Here is a 17,795-nt window from a genome sequence, read left to right on the forward strand (position 1 = left end):
AAACTTGCCCAAAATTCAATCTTACACCAGTTTCTTTTCTCAGGCCTGAAACTTTTAACAGAAAAATAGGTGGAAGCATTTTAAAGATATCTCGATTTATGCAAAGTAGGAGCTTTTTCATTCATCTGCAATTTGTTTTAACTGTTTTCAAACATAAATATCTTAAAATCGGAGACACCCATGAAGCTCAATACACATTTATAATATTTTTTTATCAGGAAAGACCTTTTAACAGAAGAGACAAAATGTCAAGTTTTATTTTGCCAGAGATATTGGTGAAAAATGCAGCAATCAAATAAACAAAATCACCCCGTAAAATTGATTCATTATTTACATGAAAACGGTCTTAAAGATTTGTTTCTAATTTCGCCTACAAGTTGTCTAGATTGAGTAGTTTAAATCCCTAAAGTTTCGACATAAAGTGTCTGACTAGATTTCGAGATAATCGACAATGTTTAAAATGTAAGGCTATGCGTTACCGTTGCTATGGTAATAGTTGTTGCTTGGAAGCTGACGAGAAAATTAAATTTGATCATAGGTTGAAATGATGAAGTAGTATGAAGGAGATCTAACTTTATCTTGTAGGCGAGATTGTAATTTCAAAACTTCCATCCTAAGTCCAAAAAAACTGCTGCGAGCGTTCCTAGCCTTGTTTAAAGCTATTCAGGACTTATTTTCATTCTTCTATTACTTTAAGAAATTTTGGAAGGCAAATATATGTAAAAAAGCATGATTTTTGCAGCAAAGACAATCTCACAGTACCTTTAGGTATACAAAGGGTTCGCCAGGTTAAAAATGTTTTGAACATGAAAAGTAGCTTCTTTGTAATGGGATATGTTTAGATTGTCAGTTGACGGTGAAAATACTCAAGAAGTGCAGAAGTAACTTTCTTACCTTTTTTGCCGTCACCACTTTCTCCTGCCGGATCAAGGACATCTTCAATCCTTACATCATCCGTGCTTCCGTCGTCGAGGCTCCCATCATCCACGCTTACAGTATTTATATTGTCCCGCTTATCAGCGTCGCTTGCATCGTTAACTGCCTTGCTCGCGATAAGAGTTTTGTCTAATAAGAAAAGGCAATTATAACTTTATCTTCAGTCTTTGGCCAACTCATATAGATTGAAACCTAGATTTCCCATTATCAGCTAAAGTTTAAACACCAAAGTAATACAGTTAAAAAGATAGTTTATAGGAAATTGCTTGAAAATTATATTCGCTTCATAGAAATTGTATTGACTAAGAACAAACGGCAAAATGTGGCTCTGAAATATTCCCGTCCTAAACTATTGGGCCCTTTCAAATATATATTGTATTGTACCGAATCTCAAAAATGTCTTTCTGTCAGTTACAGCAAAAAAGTGCCAAGACTATTGCAAATCAAAGAATAGGTCATCACTGTGGTAATGCTAGATTACATTGATGACAATAAGAGAAAACTAATTAGTCGCTTGCGCTTTAGCTATTTAATCACAGATTCAGTCCAAATGGATCCCAGTTAATTAATTTAAACCTTTGCAAACAAGAGGGACGCAGGGTAAAAACAAAAGTTAAATCTTACCATCCGCTAATGGCAAAGGCAAACTCCAGAGAGGTCTCAACAGAGCAACAAAGCAAAGGAGAAGCAAAGTCTTGGAAGCCATTTTCGTTGAGTTTGATGAAGACTATCTCTTCAATGCTATCTCGGATTGAAATGATACATTCGTTTTCTTCTCTGCAATTTATAGGTTTATGAAATGGCAAAAGTCATTTATAGAAGCACTGAGACGCCATATACTGGCTTTTGCGTCAAACGTTCTTAGAGAAACACAAAGGAGCACTTCCGAATTATTTAGAAGTCAGCAATATTATGGGAAAAGATCGTTTCTATTTCCAATACACTTCCAAAGTCCACTTCAAGGAAGGGAAGGTTTTCTGAGAGGCTGATAACATATTAAATTATTGATTTATGTAGTTAACGATACCAATTTGACACTTGCATTAAATTCTCAGAACTTTAGTGTTGTTGAGTTCTTAATTACTGTTATATACAAGTCCTCTTTTCGATTCTGACGAATTTGTTTACATCCCAGCTTGGAAACATACTATTCACGAATGAAATATTTTTGTGCTTGTTACCATGGTTATTGTTTTTGTTTATCAAAGCATACTTTTGTCGCTAGCATCCAGTCAGTAAACATAGGTAAGATGAGAACGACATAACTAACGGCGATAACAAAATAACGAAATACGTTCAACAAAAGTCACTCATAGTCACCGGATCACAGCTCAGCCTTGATCAGTTGATTCAAGCAATCGATATCTATTCAAGAGTGAAAAAAGGAAATCTGTATGTCAGACTTAAATCCGCTAAAACGCTTATATTTAGCAAAATTATTTTCGGAAAAATACTTGGTAAAGAGTGCGAATATCTCTCAGCCATTATTCCTTCTTCAAGATTTGTTGCCAAGGAAAATTGGTGAAAACAAAGCAGAATTTAGATTATAAATGTTTTCAGCATTCTTTAGACATTGCTTATAGAGAACACAACGAAATTAACATCTATTGAGTGTCATTCTTAAAATGCAATTGATTTGATTATAAGCTTGCTTTCCTAGGTATTAAAATAAAATGTATAAAAATCATTGTTATTCTCTTCAGAACTGCTGAAAATTGCACCAGACAAGGTAATGAACATTGCTACGATTTGAAAGCCAGACAAGTAACTTGCGTCGCTGTCTTTAAGGAGTGATCAAAGCAATTTAGATCGGAGCGGTTATTATACCACGCCACGTGTCTAGGAAATAAACGAAGGATGCTCTGCAGAGATCGTAGAAAAAAAAAAATCTATATATGTAATTTTTAGTCTCCGGGCTATGTCGTACCCGACCTGACAGTAAAAGGAAAGACGTTAGATTTGGTCAACCATTAAATAAGATTCTGAACAATATTTGCAAGGAAAGGATGGTAAAATAACCATAAATTTATGGCTTTTAAGAACTATTTTGTGTAACGAAATTGTGTTTTTAGTCTTAAAAAAAACTTCCCAGCGTTTCGTGTCAAATTGGGTAAGAAAATGAAAAAATGTCGAAAGAAAATTATCGTTCTTAAAGTTAGGTACTTCTTCACACCCAGTGACTGATGAACTTAGTTTTGTTTATCCAGGAAGTGTGTGCCTAATTCAATCGAATTAGTTCAACAGAAGACAAACTTAACTCTGATTAGCCAGTTATTAAACTGATGATATTTGAAATTGTTCAGATGAATTCGCTAATCATTTTTCAGGAATTACTTTTTATTGGCATTCATGAATTAATCTATAAGGTGACTTATCCTTTTCCACACGTGTTTCATTAAGGTTAGCTAATTCACTAATTCAGGTCAACTGAATCTGCCTTTGGAAGTTCTTGGCTCTAAATCAGATGAATGTAGCAACGCCAGTCATCACAAGTGCAACCCACACATTGTCGTTCTTGGTGGTAGCCATTCTTGCACATTCTTTGAAAGAAGAGTGCAATCTGCTCTGACGTTGTTAGGCTGCCATCGGATTCACTAGAGTTTGAGTTCAATGACAAAGTAACAACATTTTTCCTTTAGAATTGTTTTTATTGGACATAATTTTCTTGTCAAAATTCGAAGAAACTGTCTCTAGGTAAATAGCTTGCCGTGGTCTTTGCTTTCGCTAACAAAAGTAGAATATCAAAACGCCGGCTTAGAACGACCAGCATTGTTTTTAAAGTAATGCAAGGTCATCCCTGTCATTTCATTTTTATTCCCTTCAATGTTTTTGTTTTATGAAATATGAATACTCGTCAGTCAGACAGAGGAAGGTGAACAAGAAAATGCGTCAATACGGTATTGATTTAATGGTGTTGTATTGCTTTAGTTGTGTTATTATGAAGGATCAACATAATATAGAGAGCAATCAATTTTAATCACCTACTAACGGCAATACAACAATGTATTGAGTTACCATGAAACACTTCGTGGGTGTTTGAGGGCGTCTGAAAACAGTGGAATAATGTAGAAAAAAACGAGCTAGAGACCATACCATTTTTTGCACATTACCATGAAAGATGATGAATGGTAAGGGAATAAAGCTTTTGATAACATGTTAAATTTGATTTCGCTTCCCAAATTGAATTCCATATCATATAGCACAAAAGCAGTCTGAACATTTCTATTATTGGCCGCTAAAGTGTGTTTTCATCCCGATGCAATATTAACAAAGTTCAAAGGTTACATTAGCTCGTACAAAACAGTGTAATTCGATAAGTAAACGAATGTCTTATTAACAAAATTTCCTACAAACTAATTTCAAGACGTCAAGCCAGCTTGCCAGAATGGAATATGTTCTTTTGATTATACGTTTTCTTTTTTAAATCTTTTGTTTTTCTTCTCTGACACTGCCACAAACAATGAGGACTGAGGAAACATTTAAAATAAGGTACAAGAATATTTTAAGCTTTGTTATTTCAGTTGTGTTACAATACGCGAGTAATGCAACGATCGAATTGAACGAAATGTTTTGACAGAGAACACGTCCAGGGAAATGTACCCACTAACACTACAGGGAATTTGTTAAAGAATTTTTCTACGTTTACCAATTGGCACATGTTGTTTACGGGGGCTTACGTATTGATTGAAATAATATTGGTAACGATTTTAAGGGTAACGATTGCAGTAGCCTATAACGTATTTTTTGGAAGTTTTCCTAAGAGATAAAATCTACGATAGACTTAGTCGACGAATATTACTCAAGGCTTTCCCTCAGAGCAGCTGTGGCAAAGTACAGATGCTTGGTTAACAAAACTTGATTCGAAACAATTAAGTTTTTCACTATCAGATCTCATAATTAACCTAAAGCTTAATAGACCGCATGTAGACGAAAATTTGACTCGTGTGAACATACATAATGCAACAAATTTGATCGCGTGTCAGGCAAGATGGTCATACATCCATTCAGGGGTTAGAAAATACTTTAATTTGGGTTTGCAGTTTTCATACACTAGTCTTCATCCCATTTCCAAGGAAGGTTTAACGTTTCTTATTACCTTGGCCATAAAATTTCGTGGATAAAATAGTTTTGCCTTTGTTAAGAAGGGATCATTTTCAGTGTCCTTAGCCTATGTTGAAGAGGTAAAGGATAATAGCATTACTTAAGCGTATTAAATATGCTTAATCCCCCTTACTGTATAAAAGCTGATCTGATCATTAAATTATGCTGATTTTTTTTTACTTTCAACTGACTCACAGTGAACCACAAATATTTTGGATGAATCCAGTTAATTATAAAAGAAGTTCGTAATAGTTCAAAAATAACAATCAAAATGCGGTCGATTCTTTTTTTAGCTGTGAAGTCTCAGGAAAAGCCACTTGTTCTCAGACGAGAATTTTTTTTTTGCGGCCACTCTTTCTACGTGTAGTGCGTAAAATAACGAGACAACGAAAGAACGTCAATAAGGCTACAAATATAGAAGTAATATTTCTGTTTAAGCTTTTTCAAGAAGTGTATTGGAATAAGGGTTACCAGAATGAGTTAAAAGTCTGCCGTAAAAAAGCCAGGGAACGAATAAATGGGATCACGGTAATCATAGCGATATCAGTACTAAAATAAAAATCTAAAGGATACAGAAGTATGCTTTATTGTAAACTACTTTTGGTCAGGTGGTTTAATATCAGTTTCCATGGGAAAAAAATTAAATAACAGTTAATTTTATAATAATATTGGAATCTATCGATATGACCAAGATGTACCGGACAATTCAAAGGAACTATCATGATAGTGCAAAAGCTATCCCACTAAACAGCCAGTGACAAAGCAACATGTTCCTATAACACAATTCGCGCATTGGATTATATCTACATAGATACTTGTGCGTTATGAATTTTTAAATTTTCATTATTGTTATTATTATAACTTAAGTGACCGTAACCTTGAGATTTATTTCCTAAAAGGCAACTGTTTTAGCCATGCCTCTGCCTCTGTGAATTGGCACTAAATCACTGATATCAAAGCTCTCCATCCAAAACAAAATTAGCAATCGCATTGTGTTATTCTTGATCATTTAAATTATGAGGCGAATTTATCCGCTCTTCAAATGAGTAAGGAAGTATCGATGCCAACAACCATGGTATGAAGGATTTCATTCACAGTCGCAAATGTAGAAAACTCCTTGTGTGGCAAAATAAACATCCCTACAGGAAAGTAGCGCTCGCAATGGTGATGGTCTAGCAATTATAAACAGTTCTAAAATTACAGTTGGGGGAACAAGTGCCACTTTTAGGTACTTCTAGGTCATTCGAAGTGACTAAAAGGTTCCGATTTATGTTTTAATTTTCAACATAGCGGGTGGGAGAACGGTGCGAAGTGCGGTAAGAATATAAGGATAGTTTTCAGTCCCTTAATTCAATAGACTGAAATGTTCTGAGACGCAGATGCGAAGAAATCAAACGTGGTTGACTGTTGAACATTGAAGTATTTCCTTTTTTTAAAATTAATTCAAAGGATTACGTAGTAACTTAGATGTGGCGAGGCCTTGTCTGACGTTAATTGTTTTTAAAATGACAAACCTAGTGAACACTCTTATCAGTGCATGTGTCTGTGAACAGGTTCGCTAAGTAGCTGATTCGGTGAAGGATTCAAATGTAGTCGCAGTGGCCAGTTGAACATTCATTTGAAGTATTTCTTTTTAGTAATTTCGAAGGATGACGAAGTAACTTAGATGTGGCGAGGCCATGTTTAAGGTTAAAATTTTTAAAATGACAATCCTAGTAATTATTTTCATAAGTGCATGTGTCTGTGAAGAGTTTCACTAACTGATTCGGCGAAGGAATCAAATGTAGTCGCGGTTGCCATTTGAACATTGAAGTATTTTTTTTAATTAATTTTGAAGGATTACGTATAGTAACTTAGATGTGGAGAGGCCTTGTTTGACTTTAAATTTTTAAAAAGACAATCCTGGTTATCACTTTCATAACTGCTGGTGTCTGTGAAGAGTTTCACTAACTGATTCGGCGAAGCAATCAAATGTAGTCGAGGTGGCCAGTTGAACATTGAAGTATTTCTTTCTTCCTTTTTTTTTTTATTAATTTCGAAGGATTAAGTAGTAACTTAGATGTGGCAAGGCCTTGCTTGACGTTAAAATTTTTAAAAAGACAATCCTAGTAATTACTTTCATAACTGCCGGTGTCTGTGTAGAGTTTCACTAACTAGCTGATTAGACGAAGGAATCAAATGTAGTCGCGGTTGGCAGTTGAACATTGAAGTATTTTTTTTGTTATTAATTTCGAAGGAGTACGTAGTAACTTAGATGTGGCGAGGCCTTGCTTGACGTTAAAATTTTTAAAATGACAATCCTAGTATATACTTTCATAACTGCTGGTATCTGTAAAGAGGTTCGCTAAGTAGCTGATTCGGTGAAGGATTCAAATGCAGTCGCAGTGGCTATTTGAACATTCATTTTAAGTATTTTTTTTAATAATTTCGAAGAATAACGGAGTAACCTAGATGTGGCGAGGCCTTGTTTGAGGTAAAAAGTTTTAGAATGACAATCCTAGTAATTTTTTTTCATAAGTGCATGTGTCTGTGAAGAGTTTCGCTAACTGATTTGGTGAAGGAATCAAATGTAGTCGCGGTGGCCAGTTGATCATTGAAGTATATTTTTTTTATTAATTTCGAAGTATTACGTAGTAACTTAGATGTGGCGAGGCCTTGTTTGACATCAAAATTTTTAAAATGACAAACCTAGTAAACACTTTCATCAGTGCATGTGTCTGTGAAGAGTTGCGCTTAGTAGCTGATTTGGCGAAGAAGACAAATGTAGTCGCGGTTGCCAGTTGAACAAAGCGCTATTACCGTTGTTTTGTCATTTTTTCAACCACTGAAACAGGTTTTGCGCAACGTGTTTTAATCTGGAAGCCAATCCATGTAGCATAAGCTGCTTCTTGTTCTTGTTTCGTCCTTCAGTTATCTTGTTTCTGAGCTTCAGTTAAAGTAAAACAATTTTTCCTCGGAGAAACGCTGGAACACAGCTCAATATATATATATATTTTTGTTTTTGTTTTTGTTTTTGCTCTTGGTCGACACATGAGGTAATTAAATGGAACGCTTCAAAACGCCGATTGGGAAATTTCCAGTAGGAAGGTTATGTTCCATTTGAGAAGCAGCCTGTCGACAGAGTGCAAGCTAAGTAGTCATGCGGTATAAGATAAAAGGCCTGGAACTGGTAGAGATGTCGAACAGTTTTGGAGCTTTCTGCATAGAATATCCATATAAAAGAAATGCGCTATTTCCTATTATGTTTTCTTTGACAAGGCTTTCAATTCTAAGGATACATGCTACATTTAAATTCAATTTTAAAAATTAAACCAACTTTATTCAGCTGTTTTTGTTTTAATGCTACTTCAGTCTGCTTACTCACTATTAGACAGGTATTAGAAGAACGCTGCCTAAATTTTGAGTACGGCTTATCCTATAAATTATATTTTAATAATATCAAAACGTCAGACACCATATGGTCCCTATCAAACTTTGCCCACTGTTATGGTGAGGATTTTGAAAAAAAAAATGCGGCTTTTGTTTTATATTAAAATAACCTATTTTTTTTTTCAATGTTGTATTGTGAAATAGCGTTCGACCTTTAATGGCGTCCAATCGGCAATATGTCGGTAACGGCATTTTTGCACTCAATGGTGGTCTAGTGGGGGAAATTTCTTCCTCGGATAGGGACCGACAGGGAGATGGGTGAGTCACTTGCTGTGGGTGCATTGTTGTCATGGACCGAGCGCATATGACAAACCTTGTACTTTACATTCTCAAAATCTCTTCATCGTAATTGTAAACAGAAAACTTTTATTTTAAACAAAATAGAAGTACACTGTTTTTTTCGAGCAATTATCTAATGATTGCAAGAGAAACTAAAGCCGCCGTTACACGTTGAAACTTTTAGCTGACACTTGTGTGCAACGGCGAACGAGACCAGTTTCACGAAGTGGTGTTACACGGTGAAACTCTTGTTTTTTCACCACTGCGACCGTTGCGAGCCGTTGCAGAAGTAGAAAGCGGTTCTACTTTTCGTGAAACTTGTCTCGCAACGGAAGTTCGAAAAAGTTTCACGAAACCGACCATGTTACACGGTGCAACGCCAGCTGAAACTTGTTTCGCAGCGCCGTTGCACACAAGTTTCAGCTAAAAGTTTCAACGTGTAACGGCGGCTTAAGCCAGGAGCAGTTTCCTATTTTTCTTTTGGTTAGCTGAGCGAGCGAGCGAGCGAGCGCGCGCAAGTGCACGGGCAGCGGAAGCGCGAGGAACAGTGATGTCTAATTAAAAGAAAAATACGAGACTGCTCGCACTCCAATTTGTTTGTTAATTTGCTGAGTACTGTAAAATCTAAGATAGGGAACTAAACACTAGCCGGCAAGCATCGGTAATCAAAAGATTGAGTGAGTTAGCAACTCTTCCCTTTTCTGTGATTTTATTGTTATGCTAACGTAGAAATAACAAAAAAAAAAAAGGCCAAATTTACAGCGGATTCGGAAAGCAATAAATGGCATAACTGACCAAAACTTGAAACTCTAAAAATGTCACTGCATCATTATTTGGTCGACTGAAATGATTTGTACGCACTTTGTCTTTGTATATGCCACATATCATGCCTCTTGTATGCAGACTTGTCTAAGAGGTACTTGTGTGATAGTGGAATATCCATTTGCACTGGAAGCAGAACAGGAAGGCGTGCATGAACCCTCACCTCCTGTCATGAGCTCGGGGAATCAAATTCTCTCGCACTTTGGGCATTTTCGATCCAGACCCTTATCTTACACGACCTCCTGGACCTGCCACTGAGGAGTTATATAAAATGTTATCCATTCAATCATTTCAATCATCTTTTCCACTACATAAAGTAATCCGCTTTTCAAGTGGTACTTGAAGTGGCTGCTCGGCTACGCTAATATCCATTTAGTCACCGTAGCCAGACTGAGTGGAGAAATAGAGACACAGTCACCTGCTTTGCCCCACGGCGGCACGTAGTAACTAGTTAAGGAAGTGGTTTTGAGTAAGATAATATTCTGCCGTTAGGCGGCCATTGTTTTGCAAAGTGCTGCATAACAACCTCGTCATGCACCAGGATTCTTGCGAAATTCAAAATGGTGGGAGGAAAACTCCCTCGTAAATGCTGGAATAATACTCCACGAATCGTGGGATATCTTGTCGCATAAAACATTTGAATTTTAACCTTGCTACTGGGAAAAGTATAACGAGGGCGAAAATCAAATATCTCACGCAACCCCATAATTCGTGGAATAATTTTGCAGCATGAACCATGGTCTTCCTCGTCCGCCATTTTGAATTTCACAAGGACCCGAGCAACAAGGTTGCAGTAATAAAGCAAAAGCAACAACCAGTGATATTTCTATGATCAACTGAGTCTTTTGAATGGTCCAGCTACTAAAGAACGATAGCATTATAACACGGAACATAAGGCCTCTTGTAGATCAGTAGATCTGACTTGAGCCTTGAGGCTTGAGGCCCCCCCAGAATTTTTGGAAATTAAAAAACAATCTGCCAAAAAATAAATAATTAAACCAAATTAATTGGCAGCAATCAGTCTTGAACTCTGACGCTGCAAGCCTCCCAGTTTCACAGCTAGTTTAAAAAGTTGTTTACCCGTCAGTTTCCCTGGCTAACAGTTTGTTTTTATATATAACAGTTACAAAGGCACTCCTACGATGTAAATCGGCCGAAATAAGAACCAAAATGGATCGAAATCAACCATGAATCTCAAGCCGTAAAAGCTATTGAAATAAACTACTCAGCCAACTCTCTCATAGCGACTACTTCTCTTAGGCGACCACCTCCCGTAAGCAACCACTTCGTAAACAATCGTTTTGTTTCTCTGTTAAATACTGTTTCAAGAGCTCTCTTGGAGCGACCCCCACTCAAATTTCTTAAGAGACCGCGACCACTTTTTAGGCCAGAAATTACACCTATTATTTCGTTTCCTGTCTCCGGCAAGCGACCACCCAACATAATCACGTATGATCGTTAGTAAATCATTACTTAGAAGTGACAAATAAAGTTCAATTTTTTTAATGACGTTAGCTCGGACTACTGACAGATCCTGCGTATACTTGCAACATTTTCGTTGTGCGGTTCCCTGCAGATTGTTTGCTTTTATGTTTTGGACCGTAGATCTTTTCAGATACAATATGCTGTAGTTCTTTTTAACATGGTTTGGCCATGTACTTATGAAGCAAAGTTTTGCTTTTCTGTTGATTCTCGGTTTGGTCTCTATCATGTCGCTGTCGTGTTAAGTTTTCTACGCCGACCAGCCTTGCAAAACTTTCTGACAGATAATAACAGTTTACAGACAGAGAAGATGGCTATAATTAGATCTGTAGGTAAACGGGACAGATCTGTTCCTAATTATTATACAAAGTTTCATCAGAAGAATGAATAGATGTGAAAAAAATCAAATAAATTAGTTTCTATTTACCTAATTTTAGCTGCTAAGGTAAAATTTTTATGTAATTAACTAATCAATCCAGTATTACGCTTATTTTGTTGAGCGATCACCTCCCGTAAGCGACCACTTTGTCGTACACCAAGGGTGGTCGCTCACAAGAGAGAGTGACTTGTTTTCTAAGACATCCGATCATTTATAGTAATACAAATGTCCCACAATGCTCCCACAGTCGGATTCTTACTGCCCGGTTCAAGCCAAAATTTAGAAGAGAAATAAAAATTTGTCGACATTTGTTTACGTCTTCCTTCAAACGTAAAATAAGGAAATTTCAGATGGTAGTCCACGTAAAAGAACGGCCAAAAATGTACCAAAAAGTGTGATGCAGGTGCAAAGTTATTGTTTTACTTACTAAATCTCCTTTTTCTTTTTTTTTTTTTTTTCTGTTCTCGTTGCATCTTAAACTCCCTAATCAGTCCGTGTTTTGAGTGACGGGGCGAGGGGGGAAGGGGGGGGGGGGGTAGTTCTGTTTAACTATTTCGCTAAGCCCCCTCAGTTGTTTTAGCCTTGCTACGGGCCTGTTTCTTAAGCATGGTGCTCCGCGTACACGTCTTCGGCGCGTTTTATGGTGGAGCTAAGCTTATTAACGTGATACTTTTTTCTTCATTACAAGCTAATTTTTTTCTGTCACTATTACATGTAATATGTATTTAGGCAGTTTAGAGGCAATTTAAAACCGATATAAAACTTATTTTCTACCTTGAGGAAAATCAATTAACGTTTAAAGGTAAATTTACCACAAACATCAATTAAGTTTAAGTTGTTGTTGTTGTACGGTTGCTAAGAATTTGAGTCGCTGTACGAGTTGGAAGACTGCAGGAGGTATAACTCACTACTACGAAATGGATTAAAGCCGGCGGATTAACGTTGTGCGCAATGCCTCTGGTAAGCAATATGAAATAATTCATTATACCATGGCAACAAGCATAATAAATATCTTAATAATAACAAAAGAATTGTATTTTCAACTTAGAAGCTTAAGTTTCTCTATACTGACGAAATGCTAAGAACAACCCATTCAATTGGCACTATACAGTAAAAAGGAAAAAAAAAAACGTAAACATGTGATCTATGAAGGTGATCAACGCAATTATATATTCTTCTCAAGTAACGTTTGACTTGCCAAAAGCCACTAAGGGATTATCCATTAACTACGGTGATATTGTACACTGCTCTCAAATTAGCAAGTTAACTGAGATTAACTTAGATTCGACCGCTTACGTGAAAAACATAACAACATCAGAGGTGCCGATGTCATATAACTGTTTTACACTAAAGCATCAAACGCTTTACTTTTGAATCTCAGAAAGAGGACTTATTGAAGACAAACCAGCTTTCGAGGCTAGTATCGTCGAACTCACGAAAAATGGCTTCTAAGGCTTTGTTTATCCTTTTTCTTGTGGCTCTTTTAAGATCACTATGGAGTTACCCTTTGCAAGTACAAGATGGTGAGAACTGTTTTAAACTTCTAGCATCTCAATTTTAAGTCATTATAAACCTATCTATTAATTTTAATTGCTTGGCCCTAAATCAGCATTGATTTCTTTCCTTCTAATGAAGACATATATGCAAACGTCGTGTTAATTGGTCGAAAAGAGAAAAAAATAAAAAAAAAGGAAGAAGAAGAAGAAAAGAGACTAATATGACGATAGTGTTTTTAACACTCTCGGCGTAAGATTTCACAATTAGGTCCATCAATCAACACTCCCAATGTTCACATAATTTGTCTTTTTGTCTTTCCAGAATTTGCTGACCTCTATCCTTAACATGATGTTGCGAAGACTTTCATAGTTGAATAAAACACTAGTTCTAGCTTATAAATCTGCAATAAACTTGCAGTAGTTGTTTTGCTTTGACAAATGCGTGATAGCACAGAATGCGGGCATTTTCAGGCTCACTGCCAACTTTACGGTAATTATTGGACAACTCAAACACTTTTTTTTGCGGCTAATAGTGATCCACATTTGCCATTCCTCAAAAGAAATATCTTATGGCTTACCTCTGTCTTCCCGTTGTTCCTACAATGGTTAAGCGGGTGTTTTTTTTTTATTCCTTTATATATTTACTTAAAAGGAGATATAGTGGATGAACATTCGAGCGACGAAAAGTCGCTTGCCGATCAGAACAAAGACGAAAGTGAAAGTGACGCTGGTATGGAAAATCAGAATGACGATAACAAGGGCAGTGGATTTGGAGACGAGAGTGCCCGAGACGAACATGTCAAAGATCTACTACCAGAGTCCGAGATGAAGAAGGGTGAGTTTTGTTCTTATCAAAATTTATATTCTTGTGAGATTCTCCATCTACGGAAGGCGTTACAAGCATCTCAAGAGGCCTTTTCACATTTGCCTTGCAACTACAAGCATTTTCAAAAAGAGTTGAGACAATCTTGGTATTAACTGCCTTCTTAAAGGCAATTTATTTTTGTCGAGCTCTTTCTCTCCTGCTGTCTCCTCTGCAATAAAAACACCGCAAAAAAAGTAGGTACTCGTACCCTGCACAAGCGTTATAAAATTTCTCGCATTTCTCTGCCGTCTTCTACAAAGCACCAACGTGAAGTAACCAAATTCATTAGCAGACGACGGTGAATTTTTCCTTCCCTTTCTTAACTTGATCGTCGTTTCTACCAATTTAGTTCCTACTTTATATGTATACAATTCGGCCACAATGTCTAAGTTCAACGAGCTGGAATAATGCCGACGTAATTGAAATAATGTAAATTTACTTCTTTTCGCCTGAATTCCTTTGAAGTCTTTGGAAAGCATAAACAACCACTGAAAAGGATTGAAATCATTTAGTTGTAATACTTATTGTGATTGATTTTGCTCTTCGATTTTATCCTTAGAGGATGAAAGTATGAGCGGCGAGAAAGATGTCACAGATGACAACGACACTAAAGGTGGCAATAATGATGGAAATGTGGGGAATAAAGTTGATAAAAGCGATGAGAAAGATTCTAAGAAAGGAGAAGACAGTGGCCGTGGGAATGAAAGTGGTGATGACAGCGGTGACATCACAGATGATCGTAGGGATGATGTCAACGGTGAGGACAGTGGTGATGACAGTGGCGATGGAAATAGCGATGGCAGTGGTAAAAGCAGTGGTGATGATAGTAGTGATGACAATGGCGGTGGCAATGGTGATGACAGCGATGATGACAGTGGTGATGGCAGCGGTGACAACAGTGGTGACGCTGCTGACAGTGGAGACAACAATGGTAATGACAGTGGCAGTGGTGATGGTGATGATAGAGGAAGCGGCAATGGAGATGACAGTGGTGACTTCAGTGGTGAGAAAAACAGTAGTGGCGACAGTGGTGATGACAAAGATGATGACAACCACATTAATAACAGAGAGAAAGATAAGGGAGATTTACAAAATGTCGAAGGAAATCTTCGGTCTGGTGGCCTTGCATTAAGAGGAAAATTTAGTTTTGTGGGCATAACTACTTGCCTATTGTTTAGTTTAATGTATTAGCTCAAGCCTTTTTTTTTATCACTGAGGTTAGTATGCATACAGGGGGGACGACTAACAGTAATATCGCCTAAGATAATTAAGGGAATAATCTCACAACCAGCAGCCCCTGGGGCCTTTATTGAAATAGTTTACCTCGCTGCAAAGTTATGCTTAATGGCAGATGTGATGTGATTAGTAATTTTGTTGTGCTTTGCGGGACACTTACATGTACTAGTGCACGCTCGCTTAGTGCATCTAATGCAAACTGATAAGTACCATTCAAGAACAAAAGCGCACTAAGGTCGTATTTCTTTGGTGCAATTTCGCTCGGTTGAGGTTTCGTTTTCTTTAAGAAAAAAATAACCTCAATGTTTTGTCTGTAATCGCTGCCCACAAAAAAAAACAAAAACAACAACAACAACAACTGGAAATCCTCACTTATTTATTTACGTCCAAATCCATCCAATCCCAATTTTTATCACCTACTTATGTCCGTTTTCAGAGTCATCTTTGAGTAGAGCTTTTGAAAAATAAGCGTTTTCGATTGTTAAGCGTGGAAAGAAGGCCTCATTTGCAGTGGTTGTGGCTTTACTACCAGTTACTCCCACTGAAACATGAGCTAAAAGATAATGTTTAAAGCATTGTAACTTGCGTGACGTGTAGAAACTGTCCTGTAGGACGGCTATTAAAACGCAAGGTTCAAAAATCTTCCACAGGACACCATCTCTTTTACTATCAATAACTTGGGCTAGGCAGTTCCTCATCGGTCAGACCTTTTTGAATATTCTGGTCTTTTACCTAACAACTGAACGTTATGTGATTTTAACTTAAATGTACATTTCGGTTGCCTTTCTAACACGGCAGTAGAATGTCTGGAACTTGAAATATCAAGGGATACAATAAAACTGTTCCAGTTTTAAATACCGCTTATAACGACGTTTTTTTTATGCGATCAAACGATATTTCAAATCACCTTTGAAAAGCACCAGAAATTTTCGATGCGATCTCACAGCGTCGATACATGAACCAGCGAAGGATAGTTGCAACTTCGAATCGACCATTTATGCATACCAAAACTTTGGGCTTGAACAGAGAGTGGACGGGCCTCAGACGTCCTGTTTGCTTTGCATGGAGGAATTAAGAGCATTGTTACTCCTCACTGGATGGGATGCTATTCCATCGCAAGGTTCTCCCCCAGCAGTGTGTTGGCCGTGAAAATTTGCACACCTGGGTGAAAAGAAAGAAAATGTTGAAGAATGTCTCTAGTCTCAACTAAGGGAACAACACAATGACAGAAGCTATTCCTCGAACCACTGAACTCAGATCAGAAGTCCAACGGGTTAACACCGCCTCCACACCAAAATAAATTGAACTCTATAAATGGCTTATAATTGCTAATAATAAAAGTAGATCTTGAATTAAAAAAGATTATGCAACATGATGATAGAACAAACTGATTAATTGGCAAAAGTAAAACAAACTGTTGCTGAATGTTTTTTTCATTATTATTAATATTTTTTTTTTCTTATCACCTGCAAGTTAAGTATAACCTAATCATCTTGATAATTACATTGGGCGATATTGGACATATTTGTATTTATTTCTAAGAAAAGAAAGAAAAGAAAGTCAAATTGATAGAGATTGTTTGCTTTTTCAGCTAAACCGATCTTTAAGAGCTGTTTCGATTAAAAGTTTTTGTGCGCTTCTTCAATTGTAGCTTTCACCGTAGGTACAATCGATCGTTTGGACTTTGTTTTCCTTTGACTGATTCCATTGCAGACATGACTCTCCCAAGGAGTCACCAAGCACGGCACTTATCTTTCAATAATAAATTTGCTTCAGCTTTATTTTTAAACTATGTGTCGAGGCAAAATGTCAGAACCAAATCTCGCCTGTAACACTGGAAAATTAATTCATTTCGTTTGCGAATGAGGAAAACATGTGGTTAAAATGTCCGAAAAGGCCAGCTAAAGTGGCATTTTCTCAAAGGCAAGAACAGCTTAGAAACTTTCAGCCACTAAAATTTTAAGGCGAAGCACGCGAACAGATCACACCGATTGTATTAGCTTATAAAATATGCCTTTAAAAGAACACAAACTTATTGGGAACACAGGAGACATCGTTTTCAGTACTTTACTTTATAAGTTTTCCCTTGTATGCTCTGTATGATCTTTCCGTTCTGTTTAATGTACGTTGTTTTACAAAGCTGCTAACAGATAAGAGTAAAAACATATAAAGAACACATCTGTTGTAATATTTACCTTGGCCCATTTCATCTCCATGAATTTACTCAGAGGGAGACAATAGACAAACATGGCTGAGAAATGAACAAACCGAAAACAATTCCGAGACCAAATGAATAACCAGAAGAAAGAAAATGACAACGGAGAATATCAATCTAGTTAAGAAAAATAGCGATGCCAATGTGGACATTCAGGTAGACATGTTGGAAAAAGAATAATTTCCATGGTTCTTCTATTCATTTGCCTTGGTACAGATCAGATTTCTCCTCAGTACAAAAACGAAAGAAGAAAAAAGGATGCAAGAGATGAATTTATTTGTTTTCGTTACACATTACAGAATATTACACACAGTGATACATATATAACGTAAGTTTCGTGGCGGGGAAGCCTGAACTATGAGCTCTAGGGCTTATGAAGTAGAAGCTTCCCCTATTTTAAAATATAGTTTAGTGCAGTGAAGAGAGGAACAATTAAGAACATAAACTAAATACAACGAAAGACATTGCACAATATTTACGTTAGTTGCAAAACATGTTATCGAAAAAGTAAAAGCGTGAACTAAATACAAAGACACAAAATATTTACATCGCTTA

The 17,795-nt window shown here is 36.8% G+C and overlaps 2 protein-coding genes across 2 annotated transcripts in view; one reads left to right on the forward strand and one right to left on the reverse strand.

Annotated features, from left to right (window-relative positions):
• The window catches only part of LOC146477157 (uncharacterized), a 44,446-nt gene extending 42,748 nt beyond the window's left edge, over positions 1 to 1,698 (reverse strand). Inside the window, exons 1-2 of the mRNA XM_085113526.1 lie at positions 1,561 to 1,698; positions 895 to 1,065 (exon numbers count right to left, since the gene is read on the reverse strand). Coding sequence (XP_084969652.1) covers positions 895 to 1,065; positions 1,561 to 1,642 — 253 coding nt within the window. The 5' untranslated portion in view covers positions 1,643 to 1,698. The remainder of the gene's footprint in view (positions 1 to 894; positions 1,066 to 1,560) is intronic.
• Positions 1,699 to 4,406: 2,708 nt separating this feature from the next.
• Positions 4,407 to 15,880, forward strand: LOC146477160 (uncharacterized). The gene is made up of 4 exons (XM_085113636.1): positions 4,407 to 4,425; positions 12,810 to 12,951; positions 13,577 to 13,759; positions 14,349 to 15,880. The coding sequence occupies exons 2-4, from the start codon at positions 12,870 to 12,872 to the stop codon at positions 14,978 to 14,980; spliced, it is 897 nt and encodes a 298-aa protein (XP_084969762.1). The 5' UTR covers positions 4,407 to 4,425; positions 12,810 to 12,869; the 3' UTR covers positions 14,981 to 15,880.
• Positions 15,881 to 17,795: the final 1,915 nt, after the last annotated feature.

The sequence above is a fragment of the Pavona decussata genome, unplaced genomic scaffold (genome assembly GCF_977016875.1).
Source record: "Pavona decussata unplaced genomic scaffold, jaPavDecu1.1 SCAFFOLD_71, whole genome shotgun sequence".
NCBI classification, from domain to species: Eukaryota; Metazoa; Cnidaria; class Anthozoa; order Scleractinia; family Agariciidae; genus Pavona; species Pavona decussata.

Coding starts and splice junctions, on each gene's coding strand:
- LOC146477160 (XM_085113636.1), top strand. CDS start 12,870: ATGGCTTCTAAGGCTTTGTTTATCCTTTTTCTTGTGGCTCTTTTAAGA. Junction 12,952..13,576: donor CCCTTTGCAAGTACAAGATG/GTGAGAACTGTT, acceptor TTTACTTAAAAG/GAGATATAGTGGATGAACAT. Junction 13,760..14,348: donor AGAGTCCGAGATGAAGAAGG/GTGAGTTTTGTT, acceptor TTTTATCCTTAG/AGGATGAAAGTATGAGCGGC.